At 41.6% G+C, this 20217-nt stretch overlaps 1 protein-coding gene across 3 annotated transcripts in view; it reads left to right on the top strand.

Moving 5' to 3' along the window:
* The window catches only part of NCAM2 (neural cell adhesion molecule 2), a 573274-nt gene that overhangs the window by 296807 nt on the left and 256250 nt on the right, over positions 1-20217 (top strand). For all 3 annotated transcript variants that reach the window (XM_084617433.1, XM_084617431.1, XM_084617432.1), the window contains exon 2: positions 17635-17709. In XM_084617433.1, the coding sequence (XP_084473559.1) occupies positions 17635-17709 (75 nt within the window). The remainder of the gene's footprint in view (positions 1-17634; positions 17710-20217) is intronic.

The following is a 20217-nucleotide window of genomic DNA, read 5'->3' as shown; positions in this document are numbered from 1 at the left end:
TGGGACGATGATGACTATGCCCCAAACTGAAGGGAGTCTGGTAGGAAATAGCCCAGGGCGGTGGATTTAGACTCCCTGCTCTGAGTGCCTCCTGTTCAGGGATCAGCTTGCACTGGGCCCTGGGTAAGCTGACCTAGTGAAATGGGAGGGTCCGAGTTCCCCTACCCCCACTGCCTGAAAAACGGAGGCACTTTGACCAGAGAAACAGGGAGGCAGAAGTAAGGCATGCCAACCACTAGGCCCCCTGGCTCTCTAAGCACCCTGTTACAAGCTGACAATACTGTAATCTTCTCCAAAGTTGGGAAATGCTGGGGGCTTGCTGATTGCATTATAGGAAGCCTACAACCAAGGCTAACTTATCTTTGAACTAAATGAATTACTTCCTGTTTTTCACTAAGGCTTACTTAGCATTTTGCATCCATAAGGCCTTTCTTTATTTCCGCTCTGTTTTGGACTGGAACTTTTAAAATAGAATTCTTCAGCATACATATATGTGCTTCCTAGCTGTTTGATCTGATACAGAAACTGCTTTGTTCATATCTTCTCTTTTTCTCCAACCTATAACCTTGATAGGTCATTTGTATATCATCTTTGTAATTCTGTCTCTGCTGAATTAATCCTAGAAATGAGTCAATGGTTCAGATAAAAATGAGAACTAGAAGATTTGCCCTAAATTCAAAGTTATTTTGAAACACCTCATGTACAAAAAGCTGAATTAACATTTAACAATTCCTTTCTACTTCCTAGTTTAATCCAGGATACAGAATGGAAACATAATATCCCAAAAAACCAACAGCTATCAGCCACATAGTTTTTTTATGTTCGTAACTATACTAAAACCAGGAAGTAATAGAAATCTCAGGGAGGGCCTGATTTTTTACAATAATCACTTTTAAAAAAAAAAGTTTAAGCATCTAAATTTTGTTTAATTAACTTAAACTTGGAGTCTTTAAAGATTCTTCCATTGCTACATGGAGTATCACAGGCTTGAAAAAGGATTGAAAAAGGCAGGGACAATAAGAAGAAAGAAACTTAAAATAACAATGAAGGGGATGAAGCCCAATACTTATTAAAATGTGATCATTAACTTCTTCATGCTCCAGCATAAAAGAAACAAGTCCTACTGGGATGAAAAGTTGTGATATAATAGTTTCCCAAAGGCAAAAACATATCATTTATATAAGCCTAGTTAATATTTAAGACCAAGTTGAGACCAGTGGACTTATGCCATCAGGGAATTTGACCTATATGCTTGCTTAAAGGGGACATTGCTCCTTCTGACAGATTTCTCATTGTCATTGTAGGAGTGTGTGGCTGTCTCTCCCCATCAATCTCGGAGGGAGGCCACACCCACTTGTTCTCAGGACCCTCTCTAGGCAAGACTTAGTAGGGGATTAGCAGTCTAATGCCCTGGCCCTTTAGGCAGGGTGAAGCAGCAAGTAGTCCAGGGCTCTGGCCTCCAGCCAGGCAGAGCACCAAACAGCTCAGGCCCTCAGGCAGAGCAGAGCAACAACAGCTGTGTGGTCTCAGGCCCTCAGGCAGGGCAGAGTACCAGACAGTCTAGGGTCTCAGGGCAGTCTGATGTCCTAGCTCTGGCAGATAGCAGGTAAACACAGGCCTGTTGGCCTAAGTTATGGAGGCCGCCACCATGGGGTGGGGTTGGCATCAGGGATCTAGGGGGACCCAGACCCACCCTACTGCACCAGGTCCAGCTGAAACATGGTGACCGGGATTCAGGCAACAACACAACCAAACTACTGTCAGGTATCCCTGAGCTACTTCTTACACTCCCCTCACACTGTACCTGTGGCTCAGAGTCGTCCTCCAGTGCTCTGGATGGCCGGCAGCTCTGGTAGGTCCTCAGCAAAGCAGGGGTCCTCTTCAGCCTCCAGCCCCAGCAGTGGGAGGGACACATCTGTTTCCTCCAGTGGATCCAGCCCAACTAAGCTGCATGACCCACCTTTTATATTTCCGGTCATACCGCTCTGCTTCCAGCAGGGTGGGTGGGGGTGTCTTGGTTCCACCCACGAGGGGTGGGCAGAGGTTCCTCCCCATGAATCTCTGAAGGAGGCCACACCCCCTTACTACACTACCTTGTTTCTCTCTCATTTGTACAAAAAAGCACTGACAAGTTCATCTTCCTTTCTGCTCCTCTAAGTTACCCCTCCCATGGCTTCTTTCCTTGATTACATATCAAACTCCTTATTCTCACTTTCAAGGCTCTGCACATCACTGCCTCTGCCTGCATCCCAGTTGTCTTGATGTAAGCATGAAAGGGAATATTTTTTTTTATGAATTCCCTGATGTGCCAGTTACATTTTATAGCCAAAATCTAACAAACTAGGTTTTCTGATTGAATAAGTGTTGTAGCCAATATAGACTGGAATCTACCCCTTTGTACTGAGTCCAGGGAGCTTCAGCTTCCTAATTTTAACTCTGGGTTCTTTTCAGTTCAACTTTTAACTTGAACAGTGTTTCTCAATTAGGATACTTGCTTACTCTTAACTGCCCAACAATGTATTAATTCACCCAGAACCACATTAGTATACAATCAACATGTCACCACTCAAGTGTAGTTGCAACCAATGTTCTAAGTGTGTATGACACACACAATACAGTGTTGCAAGCAGTGATCTCAGCAGTCAAATATGACCTCAAAAACCATTAATTAATATGGTGCATACTATGCTTACCAAGTAACTGTAAAACCTTAATCTGTCTATTCTTCTGTACCCCTCTTGCTGATATCCTCTCCTCCAGCGTCCTGTCTCATCTTTGTAGTAGATTGTACACTCTTCAGAATAGGGATGGTGGGTCATATGCTGCATTCCTGTATAATTCCAATGGAATCCATTGATCTCGACTGAGTTACTCTGGATTTACACCGGTGAAACTAGAACAGAATCTGACCCTCTGTCTTTACTATCTGTGTATAGTGTCATACACCTATACAACACTGTATGCAGGAGATAAGTGACAGTATTTTGAGAAGCTGAGCAAACTTTATCATTGTTTTGTGGTTTGTTGTTTGTTTGTATGTTTGTAATGGTTTGATTTTCTTTAATAAAATGAACAGATCTAAGATTCATTGGGTAATAGGGACCAAATCTATTATAAAACAAAACTGTACAAACATGATTGCAATCAGTGTTCAGACTCAGACTTAAATGAGTCTCATTCTGGATATACAAGCTAACTATACTCAAGTGGTCTTGAATTTCTTTAATATCTAGTTCTTTGAGTGTATGCTATAGAACAGAGGTGGGCAAACTCTTTGGCCCAAGGGCCACATTGGGGTGCAAAACTGTGTGGAGGGCTGGGTAGGGAAGGCTGTGCCCCCCAAACAGCCTGACCCCCGTCCCCTCCCCCTTCCACATCCTGCTGCCTGACTGCCCCCCTCAGAACTCCCAACCCATCCAACCCCCCCTGCTCCTTGTCCCCTGACTGCCCCCCCCAAGACCCTCCACCCCAAACTGCCCCCCCGGGATTCCACACACCCCTGCTCCTTGTCCCCTGCTGCCCGTGTGGCAGCATGGCTGTGAGGGAGGAGGGACAGTAAGGGAGGGGCTAGCCTCCCCAGCCAGGAACTCAAGGGCTGGGCAGGAGGGTCTCATGGGCCGGATATGGCCCACGGGCCAGAGTTTGCCCACCTCTGCTACAGAATCTTCATGAGAAATTACATTCTTACATCCAGGGTCTCTATAAAATCAACATTTTCCAAATTATGGTTATTTTAATGCAACAGAAATTAAGTAAAAAAAAATAAATGGACTGACATGGTAAGGTTTTGTAAATTGTAAGACACAGAATGAATTAAAATTAAAATTATTAGCTGGAGTATAGTTGATCTAAAACTTTTCATACCTTACTGAAATAGATTTTGTCGAAATCTGTACATTTCCCACCCCCCTCTTATTTTTCAAATGCTGCATGATCATTAGGTAACCATGAAAATGGAGGCAGATATAAGGATTTGGACATGCCAATGTTGAATCTTTCCTGAAACCTCACTTGAAGGCAAGTCCTTGCTGCACTCAGCAGTCACTTGTTGATTTGGGGTGGTGATGGAATGAAACTTTCTTTCAGGTTGTGGAGTGGCCTTAGGGGTGAATGGCCAATGGATCTGTGTAGTTATAGGTTCAGCAACCTTGCCCCTTCATCAATCTACCCCCACCATTTCCAACAAAACCCTCTGAAAGTACCACCTGATAATATGCTCTCTGATGGGCAAACTCCCCAAATCCTGTCCCCCTCTTGCCTGGTGGAGCAGTACTACTTCTGCTGACCTCCTTATGTGGGTTTGGGATATTGAACTATTCTTAATTGAGATCTTGCAATTGGACCATATCATGACTCTTAAGATAGAGAAGAGTTAGGATTCTGTTGTACTGAATAGAACAGGAATTCTTTGTTCAAGCCACTGAACTCAGAGACCTGCTCTTTAGCAAACAGACTAATTAAAAACACAGCCTTTGCTGCCTATTGAAATAGCTAGGGTTTCCCATCAGTCCTAGCCTGGATCTTGTAGTCATGGAAGGGACTACTGAATAGTTTTTGGGGGGCACAGATGAGCTTAACCTCTCCTCGTACTTAACAGAACACATAGACCCTCTGTCAAACTTCAAACTCTTCCTTGGGTGTGACTGTATAATTAAAACCAAAACAAAATCTTCCGATAACTTAATATAAACTTGATCTCAAGCTTTCTCCTGGAGTTTGACTAGGGAATGCCCTTCAGGTCTTCCCCTCTCTTAGTTTCCTCTTGTATCAATGTCACCCTGGATGTTTCCCAAACCAGTTAAGCAGGTAGCTCGACATCAGAATCCTGCTACCCCATTACAAATGGTAACAACTCTTTGTCACTACTGACAGCATTGTACAGGAGAGAGATTGTATATCCCATCCAGCTTCCTCTCCAATTCTACTTTATTCACTGCTGTACAATAACACCTCCCTAAGGCTGAGTGCGTATTTTGACTTCCCTTCATTATTTCCCCACAACAGTTGATGTTATGGTAGCAGTGTTTTTCACAGCATGTTCCCCTGCAAGTTGTATGCCCAGGAATGCACTGTAAATGTTCATTGGCTTGCACTGTAATATCCTTGGAAACATGGGAAAAAGCAGTATTTTCTCAGAACCAGCAGGTAGCAAATGTTTGAATTCTGGTTTCTCTGTAACACGGTTATAAACATACTCTCTGCTGGCATGAGTCCATGGAACAGCTTAATTGACGAGATGGACAAAGCATTCACTCATGCATCCAGAGACCTTGAAACCAGTCTTGATACAAACTGTTGCCTGTAGTTTAATTTATTAGTTGTTGATGTACAGCAACAACTTAAAAATATGCATGCTGCTGTATATTGGCATCATCAGGTTACCTAATACCTTACATGTCTAAGTGGTTTCCGCTGAAATAAACGTGGATGAGATGTAAAACTTTTTGTGCTATGTAGTCTCTTCACAATATTTTAGTTTTAATTAAATGTCACACTACAAATAAGTGATGAGCGAGCTTCTGCTAGCCTTGTAATGGACTCTCTGCTTGACTACCTCAAAAGCACAGATTGCTAGACTAATCACTTAGACAATATTTTCCTGTTCTAATTTACATAAAGGGATATTTTTCTATTCCTATTTACATAAAGCAATGCCAGTAAAGGGCAATGTTGGCTAGGTTGGAAAAATGGGGCAGATGGTCTGATATTTTCCTATTTTGTAAATATTAAAGTGCCATATGTAGAATCTGATTTCATTTTGATTTCAGGGATGTAGCTACTATATCTCTATAGAGTTTATTATTGCGTTTATGCTTAGAATTCTAAATGTGGTTGAGCATTTTTGCTAAACTCTTAAGCTAGAGAAGAGAGAGGACTATTTCAAAAGTATATTTCATTCTTGGAGGAAAAGTATATTCCATTCCTATTTTTGCTTTGACCTTTCATAGCACATGTTGTTTTCATAACCTATCTAGAACATATCACTTAATATACAGAATGTGCAAAGTGCCATCAGTTTATTAAATGCAAAGGTATGCTGTGTAACTAAACTCTGCAAACAGTGTTATTGAGATGCTAAGATATTTAATTCCTGAAGAAAGTCAGCAAGACTGATTTTTTTTTACCACACCATTAAATGTATATGGGACTTGTGTTGGGGGTAGAGGAGCTCTATACGTTTCTTCATAATTGGGATATGCATCCAGACTCTGACTTTTTGAGGTCCCTCAATCACCAGATTTATTTGTAGTGTAACTTGTAGTGAGACTGGATAACTTGCTTTTATACAGAGTTTGGCTAAACTGAACCTAGGATTTACTTCCCATCTCCTCTTGTAGTTATTATGGACAGGTTAATATAAAGAGGAATGCTTTGGGTACATCATGGACTTCTGGATGATTTATTGCTTCCATAGAGTATAACAAAAATACACATTCTACACTTGGTCTCAAAGTCTTTTCCTTTGCTCCACAGTGCGTCTGTCAGATCACACAGCTTCTTAACTGTCCATCTCAGGGGGCCTGCCTCATCTCCATGGACTGCAGGGAGGAAGGGTAAAATTAGATTGCAGTTCTAGGACTGACAGTGGTGTCAGAGCAAGAATTTGCTATTGGTAATGGAGCCGAAGATATGCCTGTATTTGTGTCCTGCTCCTGGCTCCATGAGCATCAGAACCATCTGCAAGCCAGAACATTATTCTTTCTCTTAATAGCTGTGGTATGGGACTTTGTCACTGGCTCCGCCAGTAAGCCTCATGGTCCTTAGGACTAGAAAACTTTGTCTTCTGAGACTACGAAGCAAGTATTATATCTGGAAGAAACTGAAAAAAACATTTGAATCAATTTATTCCAAAAGAGTCACCGTTGTCTGCTTTTGCATATGTCTACACTGCAGCTGGGAACGTGCCTCTGAGCCTGGGTAAACAGATATGCTCTAATTCTGCTCAAGTTAGTGCACTGAAAATAGGTATGTAGAGGTTGTAGCTGGATGGGCTAGCTGCCCTAGTATAGACTCAGGGTATTGGACAGGCTTGTACTCAGGTATCTAGACCATACCGCTGCTCATGCCACAATATCTACGCTGCTATTTCTAGAGAGTGTTAGCTTGATCATACTTGTCTTCCTGGGCTAGGGGGCACCCTGACAGCTGCAGTGTGGACATACCTTTGTGGACAGACTTGCAAAAGAATTCAGCTCCTAATAAGGCACCTAAATGAAGTGACTATATTTTCCAAAGTTCTCAGGATGCAAGCGCTTCCATTAACCATTCTCTTGTGCAACCAGAGGAAATGCGAATTGTGCAAGGCCTGAGCAATTACTCATTTTCTGCTGAGTGGAATCAGGCAATCTCTGTGTAGATGCTCTCATAGCTACAACCTCTGGATACCTATTTTTAGTGCACTAGCTTGAGCAGAATTAGAGCATATCTATTTACCCAGGCTCAGAGGCATGTTCCCAGCTGCAGTGTAGACATATGCAAAAGCAGACAACAGTGACTCTGTTGGAATAAATTTATTCAAATGTTTTTTTTTCTTCAGTTTCTTCCAGATATAATACTTGCTTCTTAGTCTCAGAAAAGAGTTTTCTAGTGAAATGGTTTATTTATGACCCTTTCAATGGGCATTTTTAACAGTTTACTTCATTTTATGTCATGCTATGCCATACAAACTTAGTTTCATTTGTACTGTGTTCAGCACAATAGATAAGAGACAAACCTCTTTTCCTTGTTAATACCTATGAGCTGGAATGTATGGGTCTTCTAGCATATTAACCTGTATGTCGGTGATTCCTCTGGACAAACCTTCAGCTGTGCAGTAACTGGGGAATTAAGCACATTTATTCCCATTTTGGCAAATTAGATTTCTTCCAATCCAATTTTCATTTTATCATATTGAAAATGTATTATACTGTATATCATTTATTGGGCTTGTGTACGTGGTGGGTGGGCAGGAGGAGGGAGCCATTTGTTTGCTGTAACTTTAGTTAGTCTACTATGAAAATGCCTGTGTATACACAACACAATTCCTTAGAGTGCACCAACTCCACATTTGTATTAAGAACTCTGGAGTCCCCTTTCAGAGTATACTAATTTTGATGCAAATTGAGTTAGTTCAGTCCGTTGTTTGTGTGCCTGCAAAGCTGCCATAGCACTACTTTGGCAGCCCTCCAACTGCTATCCCACAGTGCTTTTATGAGTTTCCCTTCCTGATGCTCAGTCTGTTTACCTGTGTGCCCGCCACTTCTCTCATGTCAAGTTGACTGGATGTCCCCTCCCTCATTTCAAAACTGGTATGGAGCTCCTCAATTCAACTGTATCAGTATTGAAAGACTATTACTCCAGAAGCCTTTACACCATGTCTCAAGCAGCCGCTTGGAGTCATGCTGAGACTCTAGATCTCTCCGTCTGGGGTGAAGTGTTCGTGCAGCAAGCTCTTGAGGCCAGTCACTGGAATAAATATATATCGACGATACCTCAGCGTGTAAGTGTCTATCCTCACAATTTCTTCTTTTACTACACAGCTGTGCTAACTTCCGTTCTGGCTGCTGCACAGCTGCAGTTATTTTTGGCAGATGTGGGCTAGGAGCCTTTCCAAGTCTCCACCCCCATCTGCCTCTTTCCCTCCCTCAGCCGCACTCTGTTTGCTCCTCCCTATACACGTTTTCAAAATGGTGGCTGCTCCCACTTGGCAATCTGCTTCTATTTCGTGCTAAAGCTCTATCAACCGTTTACAAGCCAATGCCATGGAGGGCGCACACCCATCTATCCCTCTTCCCAGCCTGGCAAATGCTCCCCCCAAACCCATTCACTTACTCAAAATGGCAGATGGCAGCATGGTGCAACTGCAATCTGTACCACATGTCCCCTCCCACAGCATATTTAACTAGTGAAAACATTCACTTGTGTGAAATTCACACCATTTATTGATTTAATGGTTCCAGGAAAAGGTGTTTGGTTAGCATAATCAACGTACATGACACAGACTGCGGCATTGCATGCCTGTAAAGATACTAAGGCTGCTGTGCTCTGCTGAAGTATATATACCCAGTAACAAGCATTCATATGGGAAAAGAAGTTTACCTTAGGGGTATCATAGCTGTATAGCTCTTAATGGGTTTTCATAGACCTACAGAGACTGGGAACTGGCTTCAATCAATTAATGGAGAATCCAGTCCATTTTTCTCTGCACCTTCAGCATGTCTGGAGGGGAGGTAAGCAGAATTTAAGACAGATAAGTTGTTTTCATTTGGTATGGACATTTTGTGGGATAATGGAATGGTCATTGCCTGCAGTATAGCTTGCAATTCTCTTCCTCTCCTACAGCTCTTCTGTGCTGTGGGGGGGCCATTCTGGTGAATAGCTTCACAGCATATCTTGTTGGTCTGCCTTAGTCTTTTTGAAAAGAGTTATCATTTACGTCCTAGTCACCTAGTCCTAGTCACCTGCCTCGATATAATGTCATCAAGAGTGAGGACAGCATAAAGGGGATGTAGAGGGGATTATTATCCAGCTTGCCCCCAGATGCCCCCAGATGCCCCCCACTAATCCCTTTGGCCCCACATAAGCACTTCCAAGGCACAGCAAAACTGCAAAGCCAAACTGGGAACATGATTCCCAGCTCCCCCACACCCAGCTTCTAAGGCACAACTGCAAACCCAAACAGTATATATTGCCTACCCCAAAATCCTATTCTAGCCCCCTCCTCCACACCCTAGCTCTGAGGTTCCTCTAAGACTGGGAAGAATCTCAGGGAGGGAAAATTAGAAATGCATGTTAAAAATGCTATCATAGCCTCCCTGCAATATGAACAATAACTGCTGCTTGTTGTGGTTTTTTTCCTACTTCCCCAGCCACAGTTCCTTCAGCACCCAGACCCTAAAAGGCCAGGGCCTTTATCAATGGCTGGAATGACTGGCTAACCTGAGGGGGAAGGAATGGAGAATTCAGATTGCAATGTTCACAGATCTAAGTGCAGAATCTCTTCTCCCCCAGATTGAATACAAGGGAAAGGTGGAGGTTGTATTTGAGGCTGAAGAGGGGAAAAAGACAGGCAGTTCTCCAGAGACAGTGTTGCCATGGCAAAGACACTGTAGAGAAAGACAGGAACATGCAGAGGCGACTCCACTCCGGAGGCAGTACAGAAGCAGCATATTCTTCTGCAGATCATACAGCTAGTGGACCCACAGACAATCCTATGCCCTCAACCAGGACCCAGCCATGTTTTTCAGCTCCTGGACAGTACAAGGTACTGAAAACACCAGCATATGTTCCCTGCTGTACCTCCACAGCTGTGCTTCCAGAGGCCATTCCCCTCCCTGGCCCCAGCTCCAGGCAGTGTGAACAATTGCAACTGGGATCCCAACTCTTTTAAAGCCATTTTATTCCCCTGATAACTTTGAGACCTGACACTCAATGCTAGAAGGCCTAAGAACAAGACAAGGCAGAGACTTAATCTCCTGATCATTAGGAAGTTTTATAACCCAGTGTGAAAGTTCCTTATCCATGGTATCATGCATCTGTGTGACAATGGCCCCAGCAGACCTGAGGATTAAGTGCCAGGACCCCAGTATTGAAACCAGGCCCACCACAGCTGAGGAAGAGCTCTGTTTACCTTGAAAGCTTGTCTCTCTCCCCAGCAGAAGTTGGTTCAATAAAAGTGTTACCTCACCCACCTGGTCTCTAATATCTTGGGACTGATATTGGGTACAACAGCATTGCACACAGTAATGGCGCCAACAGTCAATCTCCCTGGGCTGATTTAGTTGCCTATGGGCTGCTAATGTTCAAGGGTTACCAGCTTCCAGATGGCAATGACAACCTGCTTCTCAACATGTAGAGAGTGTGGCATGTTGGTACACTGCCACCGTGGCTCTGGGGCAATCCTAAGCAATAGCATTGCACTGCGTGGAGCTGATCCAGGAACAGCTTCCGTAGTAGCAATTGCTTAGTGTCATCCTCCTTTTTCCATTGCTGCTGCTGCTGGTGCTGTTGGAGAAGCCGCTGCTGCAGTCACAGCATCTGCTTGGTGCAATGGGCGAAGTCCAAAACTAAAGCCATGTTGCTTCAAGAGCTCAGATAAAGCCCGAACAGTGTCTGAGTATTCACAGTGTGACAAAGCTCTGTCCTTGCTTCCGTGGGTCCCGTGTTTCCTGGTGGATTTCGCTAGCCTCAGAGGCTCACTGTGACCCTCCATGTAACCCTTCTCTCACTAGAGACAAGGGTCAAAGTCTACTGAGCCATTTTCTTCATAAGCCAGCAAGGGAGCTAAGGAGAAGTTATCCTTTCTTGCACAGTCTCTGTTGTCTCCCAGTCTCAGTGATGAATCAGGGGGCAAAGGTGGGGGGAAGCCTGGGCCCACCCTCTACTCCGGGCTCCAGCCCAGGGACCCTAATAGTATCAGCTATGGTAGTTGACCTTTTAGAAATATGACATGTACAATTCCCTGGGCTACTTCCCCCACAGCAGCCCTCACTTCCTCAAGCTCCACTTCACCCTTACCTCAGGGACTCCTTCCTTGTGCCTGATATGGTGTGTACTACTCAGCCTCTCCAACAGCACAACTTCCTCCCACAGCTCCTGACATGCACACCCACCTGACTGACTGGGAGGCTTTTAACTAGTTTCAGCCAGCCCCTGATTGGCTTCAGGTGTCCCAATCAACCTAGCCTTCTCCCTGCCTTCTGGAAAGTTCTTAATTGGCCCCAGGTGTCTTAATTGACCCAGAGCAGCTTCCATTTCACTAACCTGGTACCAGGGATTTGTTTAGCCTGGAGCTAATATATCTATCTCCCACTACTTTTCTATAGCCATCTGGCCTTGCCCCATCACAACAGTTACTGGCATAGTGCTGCAGATCTATAGCTGGGTCCATGCTGGCTGACAGCAATCCAGAAAAAAAAAAGGAAACAGGAGTGAGACAGCAGAATCACGAGATTTTTTTTTTTAGTTTGACCCCAAGTTCCAGAATTCCACTGGCTTCCACCTGGCTTCTCCTGTGCATCCCATAATATGTAGTGAGAAAAATCCCAGAATACATATTGCTCAGCAGTGAAGCAAAGGACTATGGGATACTCTCCCAGAACATCATACACTTAGTGTGCCCCGAGCCCCTGATGTGTGTACACAATGATGCAAATTGAAAGGGAGTAGTCATCCCATGTGCACATTATTAGCATGGCCTAAATATAGATCACCAACTAGTGCATGTGAACTCAGTTCATATATATAAAGACCTTATCCAGTAGACAATATATGACTATATGTCTACAGAAAGTCACAGAGCCTGACCTTAAGGGAGGCCACCTGTTCATTACAAAGGTTATCTTTTTGTTAAAAAAAGGCAAAGGGCCCAGGGGAAGGGAAGGGGAAGGAAAAAAACAATGCAGTGCCATTTGCAACTGGAAGCTGCACACACCGTCAGGAAACACATTCTCTTCATTCTGCAGACCAAAATGCTGGATTCTGGCTTTGCTTTAACCTCCTCCTCTACCACTGACCTACATTAAAAAGAAGTTATGCAAGCTCCAAACAAGAGTAATGTATGTATTTTGGTAGTGCATAAGAGCCAACCAAGAACTGGATCCCATTGTACTAGGCACTGTGGAAACACACTGTAAAAGACAGTCCATGCCATGAAGAGCTGATAGCTTACTGTATGACAGCAAGTGGTATGATAGTCATTCTGTGTGACCTGTCCTTGATAGTTTAATTTTATTTGGCTCTGATAAAACAACAACCAATAAAACCTGTTAGCCAAAGAAAAGGATGACAACTTTGAACTACAACCTCTTTGGTGATCTCTGACTGATGTTTGGTCTTCTGAGTAAGAAACTTTCTTTAACTGTGTAGGGTGTCGGCTGCTTCTGGAAACTATTCAAAGGAGTCCACCCAGTTTATTCTCAAGGGTCAGCTACTCTATTCTGGAGAAGGAGGGGAAATAGAATATCTAATGAAGAATTATGTACTGCAACAACAGGGTATTTTCCACACTGAATTGCAATATAGTCATCCCAGCAATGGAGCAAAGTAAGTGTTTAGTTTCTTTGGTGCAGCACACATGGAGTTTAATTTTGAAAATGCACAAGAGAGTACACTTATAAAGTCTGCAGACAATACCAAGCTGGGAGGGGTTACAAGTGCTTTGGAGGATAGGATTAAAGTTCAAAATGATCTGGACAAACTGGAGAAATGGTCTGAAGTAAATAGGATGAAATTCAATAAGGACAAATGCAAAGTACTCCACTCTAGGAAGGAAAAATCAGCTGCACACATACAAAGTGGGAAATGACTGCCTAGGAAGTACTGCGGAAAGGGATCTGGCGGTAATAGTGGATCACAAGCTAAATAAGAGTCAACAGTGTAACGCTGTTGCAAAAAAAAAAAGAGAACCTCATTCTGGGATGTATTAGCAGGAGTATTGTAAGCAAGACACAAGAAGTAATTCTTCTGCTCTATTCCACACTGATTAGGCCTCAAATGGAGTACTGTGTCCAGTTCTGAGTGCCACATTTCAGAAAAGATGTGGACAAATTGGAGAAGATCAACAAAAATGATTAAAAGTGGCAAAGAGTTCTGTGGCACCTTATAGACTAACAGACGTATTGGAGGATAAGCTTTAGTGGGTGAAGACCCACTTCGTCCGATGCATGTAATGGAAATTTCCAGAAGCAGGTATAAATATGCAAACAAGAATCAGGCTTGGGATAATGAGGTTAGTTAGGGAGGATTGGTTCAATCAGGGCCTCATCCTCCCTCATCCTCATCCTCCCTGATTGAACTAACTATAATCTACTCTTTGTCGCTTTTACAGATCCAGACTAACCCAGCTACCCCTCTGATACTTGAAAAATGATTAAAGGTCTAGAAAACATGACCTATGAGGGAAGATTGAAAAAAATGGGTTTGTTTAGTCTGGAGAAGAGAAGACTGAGAGAGGACATGATAACAGTTTTCAAGTATATAAAAGACTGTTACAAGGAGGAGGGAGAAAAATTGTTCTTTTTAACCTTTGACTATAGGACAAGAAGCAATAGGCTTACATTGCAGCAAGGACGGTTTAGGTTGAACATTAGGAAAAACTTCCTAACTGTCAGAGTGGTTAAGCGCTAGAATAAATTGCCTAGGGAAGTTGTGGAATCTCCACCATTGGGGATTTTTAAGAGCAGGTTGGACAAACACCTGTCAGGGATGGTCCATATAATACTTAGTCCTGCCTTGAGTGCAGGGGACTGAAATAGATGACCTCTCGAGTTCACTTCCAGTTCTATGATTCTATGCAATGAAACTTAAAAGGGAACTCTAAAACAATGGGTTTAACATTTTAGATAACTAGTTCATCTCTTGTTTACTGGGTCTTGTTTGTGGTCAGATGTATAAACATATAGTGTCCTGAATTATTTTGTCAGATCAATAAGTCTCCCAGACTTTTCAACAAACTGAGCTTAAACTTCTATTTGTACAACCTTTCTCACTGTCTGACTGTTTTTATGGAGTGCCAAACATTTATGGAGTGTCAGATGCAATATTTAGACTAGCATATAATTTAACCTGAAATGGGCTGTGTGCTTGCTATTTTGGGGTTTGACCACTTATACTTTGAACACGTTGTTATTATTTTATTAATATTATTAATATAGTCTTCTTCTGTTGTTGTGGGAGAGCTGTTGTGAAAAGATGGGGGAGGTACTCTGAAAGCAGCAGTGTGGAGCCCCCATAGTCACTCCTGTCATCTAAATATGATATATTTCATACAAAGCATGCCATATGAGGTATCATGTGAAAGGTCATGATCTGCTGGAACCCATTGTTTTGTCCAAATATGTATATCATTAGTATGTATAAAGTTGAGATTTTTCCTATATGGTTGTTACTGAAATATTTTGTAAGTTTGAGGGTCTCTCCTGCTACATTGGGATCCACTTCCAGGAAGGTGTTAAGCAACCATTAATCAGAAGGGGAGTTGTAAACAAGGAATTTACAATACTATAAGAGAGCTGCACAAGCATCACATAGTGGGAGATTGCTCAACCCTGTGACTCAGCAAAGTCCACCAGGACATGCTTGGGCTAGTGTTTTCCAGGCACATGGACTGAGGATATAAAATGGGGGATAGTGGCGTCATGTTTTGGCCTTTCTCCTCCTGCACCTATGTTGGAAGCAACAAGAAATTGAGAAGACAAAGACTTGAACTGAGGAGACTGGTCCCAGCCTTAAAGGGGAAGCTTGTGTATTAAGAACTGCAACATCTAATGGGGTGAGAAAACTGATTGATTCAAATACTGTCAAGACAAATAAGGACTAGAGATTTAGACTTGCACTTATCTCATATTTTCTTTGGTAACTATTTTTGACCTTTTGTGCCTAACACTTATAATCACTTAAAATCTATATTTCTGTACTTAATAAATCTGTTTTATATTTTACCTAAAACAGTTTGTTTTGCTTGAAGTGCTTGGGAAATCTCAACTCAGTTTACAAAGGATAGTGAATGTCCTCTCCACATGGAAGGAGGGATGGCCTGCGTAATAAACATCTACTGGTCTGGCTTCTGACCAGGAATGGAATATTCTCGGGGTGCAAGGCTGGGGGTTGACAGATTTGCTGGTGCCTTTCTGTTTTGTGAATGGCTCAGGGAGCATTCATGCTATATAGCTGGGTTTGGGGTTGCACGTGCTGTTGTACTGAGTGATGATAGTTCCCAGAGGAGTTTTCTGCATGTCACTAACATAGTATTGTGAGTGACAGCCCAGGCTAGAGAGTTATGGGGGAGCAGCGTTACCCTAAATCCAGGTTGCATCCTGGGGATCCTGTCACAATGGGTTTGGCATCAGTCTCTGAAAATGGGAAGACTTGAGCTCATTCTGATGCCCTCAGAAAAGGTGTTCCATAGTTGAGGGTCCCTCACAGACAATCCCCCAATTCCACACTCAAACATTTCATTCTTGTTCAGAACAACTGAATAAATTAAAAGTAGTTAAGAAGATAATGACTTAAATCATGCCCACTTGTTATTCATTAAAAGTTTACGGTGGGTTTAAGAAGAACTTTTGATTTGTAAATGTTTTAGGCCATTATTGAAGTTCTACGGAGAGGACCACTTTCTCTTACATGAAATGGGTTATTAGTCTATAAATTCAAATATGGTCTGTGTCTTCCCTTATCCAAGCTGTTTATGTGGAGCTAGAACAGGTATTGCATAATTGTTTGGATTGTCTTTTACTGATGGTAATAATTGCCGTATGGCGCTATATTATGTATGAAATACTCTTTCAAATCTGTTTTTGGGCTTATGCTTTCACTTTTTATTCTGTAGTTAATAGCAGTACAGTCAGTACTGTACAAGGAGTTTTTCAAAGTGTTATAAAATGTAACATATTCATGGAAGAAAAAGATTTTGTCATATAAAATAAATTTGATAGTAACTCTGCTCACCCCCAGCTGTCCTCTACGGTGCATCTACACTGCAAAGAAGAACCTTGAGCTTGCCTGTGCCAGCTGACTCAGACTTGCGGGGCTCAGATTGAAGGGCTGTTTAATTGTAGTGGGTGTTTGGGCTCGGTCTGGAGCCTAGGATCAAGGACCCTGCGAGGGGGGAGGGTTCCAGAGCTCAGACTTCAGCCCAAGCCCAAATGTCTATGCCATAGTGTAACAGCCCCTGAGCCCCACGCCTGCAAGCCCAAGTCAGCTGTCACGAGCCAGCCATGGGTGTTTAGTTCTAAAGTAGACATATCCTCAGACTCCCATGATAACGGTGGATCAAGGATCTGGTGAGGTGAAATCTTCCGTCTAAATGGCCATCTTTAGCATTCACTGTACACAATTGTACAGAACATGGTTTTAAAGGAGTTCAGTCACTTCCTCACGCCTTTGAGATATATGAATCAATCATGTGTTTCAAAACTAAAAAAATGTTGAAAAGACACTATCTAATATTTTTTAGAGTCCCAATCACCCTATAATTCTTTTGTTTATAATACTCTCAGAACTTTGTAAATAAAATTTCATTCCCTAAAACTTTGGTTCTTTTCCATCTGGCAGATATTTTACTTTTTTTCTGTTTCTAGTAGAACTTGAAATTAGTATGACTTTTTCTTTTAGTATTCTATCTTGGTGTGTGTGCATATGTAAGCCAAATTCTATGCACCCAATTGACTTATGCAGATGCACCTACTTACTCTAGGATTCAGTAAGGCCCTGTGTTAATTGTATTCCATCTCTGGAAAAAAGGGTTTCTTAGTTCATTTGTGCTTTCAGTGCTGCATCTACAATAAGCAGCGTGTAAAGTATCGGTGTTGCTTAGGTCCTTCATATAGAGTGGCTATGTATTTGAGAGGGTTTTTTATCTCTTGGGTGTGTGTGTGTGTGAGAGAGAGAGAAACTGAATACTTAGGATCTCCAGGACATTTCCCATCAAGTTAACTTTACTGGGATGTTATAGTTTGCATCTAAAACGTGATCTCTAACTTACTCTTAGATTTCTTTCACCACTGCTATAAATACTCTATTTTGGGAGATACTATGTTTAGCTGACACTCAATCTTTTTTGTGCTGCTTGTACAGTACATATACTGTGTGTAGGCATCTTTTAACTGATACATGCAGAATGTATTCATGCTGTATTTACATTGTATTTTTCAGCTCTCCTTCAAGTGACGATTTCACTTAGCAAGGTAGAGCTTAGCGTGGGCGAATCCAAATTCTTCACATGCACAGGTATGTATTTCATTATATCTCCAGGTATGTTTTGCTAAATTTTCAGATCAAACTTTTTCATAATTTGAATGTTATTAATTGGCTTAGAAATATTTATATTTAAAGTATATTGTTTCAATATTTGCATTGAATTCTGACTATTTGCATGTTGTGATAAATAGCAAGTCCTGTTACATTGGCTTCACATAATGTATGCTTTCAGTCTACAGACTGTTGATTTCACGTGCCAAACAGACTAAATCTCTTATTTTGAAATTGATTTCCATCAGTATAAATTATTTATGTATGTAAATTTTTTGCTCTATTAAAATAATTTTACTTGTCTAAACACTAATATTAGAATGAATATATAAGATCATAATTGAATCATTTTTGGTAAATAGCTAATGAATAAATTAGACATAGCATGCTGCTCTGAAGTTACACCTGAGTGACTGTTTCAGTATCCAACAGAGCATATGTAACCTGAAAAGTTAGAATTACTTTTTCTCGTGCAATCAACTTTTTACCCAGGGAAAGTTTTAGCAGTACTTTAGAAAACTTTGCCAAATAGTTTATTTCTCAAACATAGGACCTGAACCTGAAAAGTACTAAAAAAAAAAAAAAAAAATCATACATCAAAGATGCTTTCATGTGGGTTTTGACGTGGGTCTGTTTTATCATCTCTAATTGAAGGTGTATGTGGAGATGTTAAGAGGGTTAGTGTGGAGATGGTGATGAAATCCTGACCCATGTTAAGTCAATGGGAGTTTTGCCAGGCTTCATTCTGTGGCATTGAAGTAGTTTTAGTTTGCTACTGACATCCAGCTATAAGACTGAAATTTTGGCCCCACTTAAGTCAGTGGAAAACTATTACTGACTTTAAAAGGGTCAGGATTTCACTTTGTATCTCTGTTGTATCTTGTTCAATTAGTGAGGTCCAAGGTCTTAACCAGTGTCAGGCTGAGACCTGCATAGGTGAGACAGTTGCTTTATTATTATGGATAGGATTGAGTTACCTGCTGGAGTCATGGTTCTGCTATTAATTGACCATGTTTAAAAAAAGTCAGGGAACCTGGAGGTTGCGTTTTATAAATCAAATTTGTGACTGATGTGTTTAGCTTCTCTCAAGATGAGGCCAGTAATTTTTCTTAGAAATAATTTTATATATAATATAAAATGTGCATTTAGAGTTATGCCATCATTGTGGTCAAAATTATCCCTGCATTAAGATGAGAATATTCATACCTGTTTTGTCAAATTGCTTAATCAATAATCTGTAAACAATGTTACAGTTTTGTTGCAGTAACAGTGGAACTGCCGTATCTTTTAAATGTTATTAGGTAAGAGTTCATTTTTATTATTTTCAAATGACTCATCATTGGATGACTCATAGTGTGCAAAATACATGTCCTCATAAGCCTTGTTAACAACAACTATCTAGAACTCCAAACAGCCAAAAGCAGAGGACCAGATCGGAATCTTGTGTTGGTCCAGACTGATCCTGTGTCCTTTACCACTCCTGTCTCACTGGGGGATGTCTTAGATTTGCTGGCATATCCTCCTGTCCAGTCAAACAAGTCCATTGAACCTTTGTGGAACTCTCAGCTGTCACTGCTCATTGGGGCATGCACCCTTTTTGAGCTCTTCACAGCTGACTGTCAGTCACCTGTAGAAACCAATCCCCACAGCCACAGGCTCAGGGAGGCTTTTCACTTACTTGGGAGACTCACCGGTGTCATTCTCATAATCTATCGGGGCAAAAAGGGTTTCAGGCTCTCCTCCCTTAGCAGGGATGTGATCTGATGTCACATAGCTGATATACAACAACCTCTGCAGAGAAGTAAACTTCTCCGCCTTGGGATTTTAGTTTTATTCCAAGTTGGGGGATGGTCTATGTAATTCTGTGATGCAGAATGTGGTAGTAGCAGGATTTGATACTGAATCTGGCCCAATGTTATCTGAATATCTAGCATATAGTTATATCTGAGGGGATTTATGCCAACCACTCAGGCAGTTAGATGGGTTACAGTTTATTCACTGTGAGTTAAAAAAAGAAAAAGAGGAAAAAACAGCTTCAACCAGCTGGAAATCAGATCGTTCTGAAAAGTGTGATACAGTTTTAAGGACTGTTCTTTGAATATAGGCCAGTGGTTGCTCACCAATTCCTGGCTCACTTAAAAACGTTAGTCCAATGGCAACGTAAAACTAGAATGTAACCTTTAAATATGGAAATGTAAATAGTTACTCTTAAATACAAATAGGTAAACATGTATCTGATTGCATCTATAATGTTGTATAATGTTCTTACAAATTTTGTTTGCCAAAATGCTTTTGTTCCATAGACAATTATTAAAAAGAATTTTTTTTCTAAAAACACTGTCAAAATGAAGTTGTAATTCTGGTTCAAAATCTGTTTCTTTCTACAAATGTGATTATTACCATGGCTGTACACCATGGTAATTTGACATGTAACCAAAAACTTGCTTTTGGTTCAGATAGAACATAGTGAAAACACATCTCTGAGGA

This window comes from Lepidochelys olivacea (assembly GCF_965140295.1).
Source record: "Lepidochelys olivacea isolate rLepOli2 genome assembly, chromosome: 1".
NCBI lineage: Eukaryota > Metazoa > Chordata > Testudines > Cheloniidae > Lepidochelys > Lepidochelys olivacea.
The sequence above is the reverse complement of the archived record's forward strand: the minus strand, read 5'-3'. Positions and strand labels throughout refer to the sequence as shown.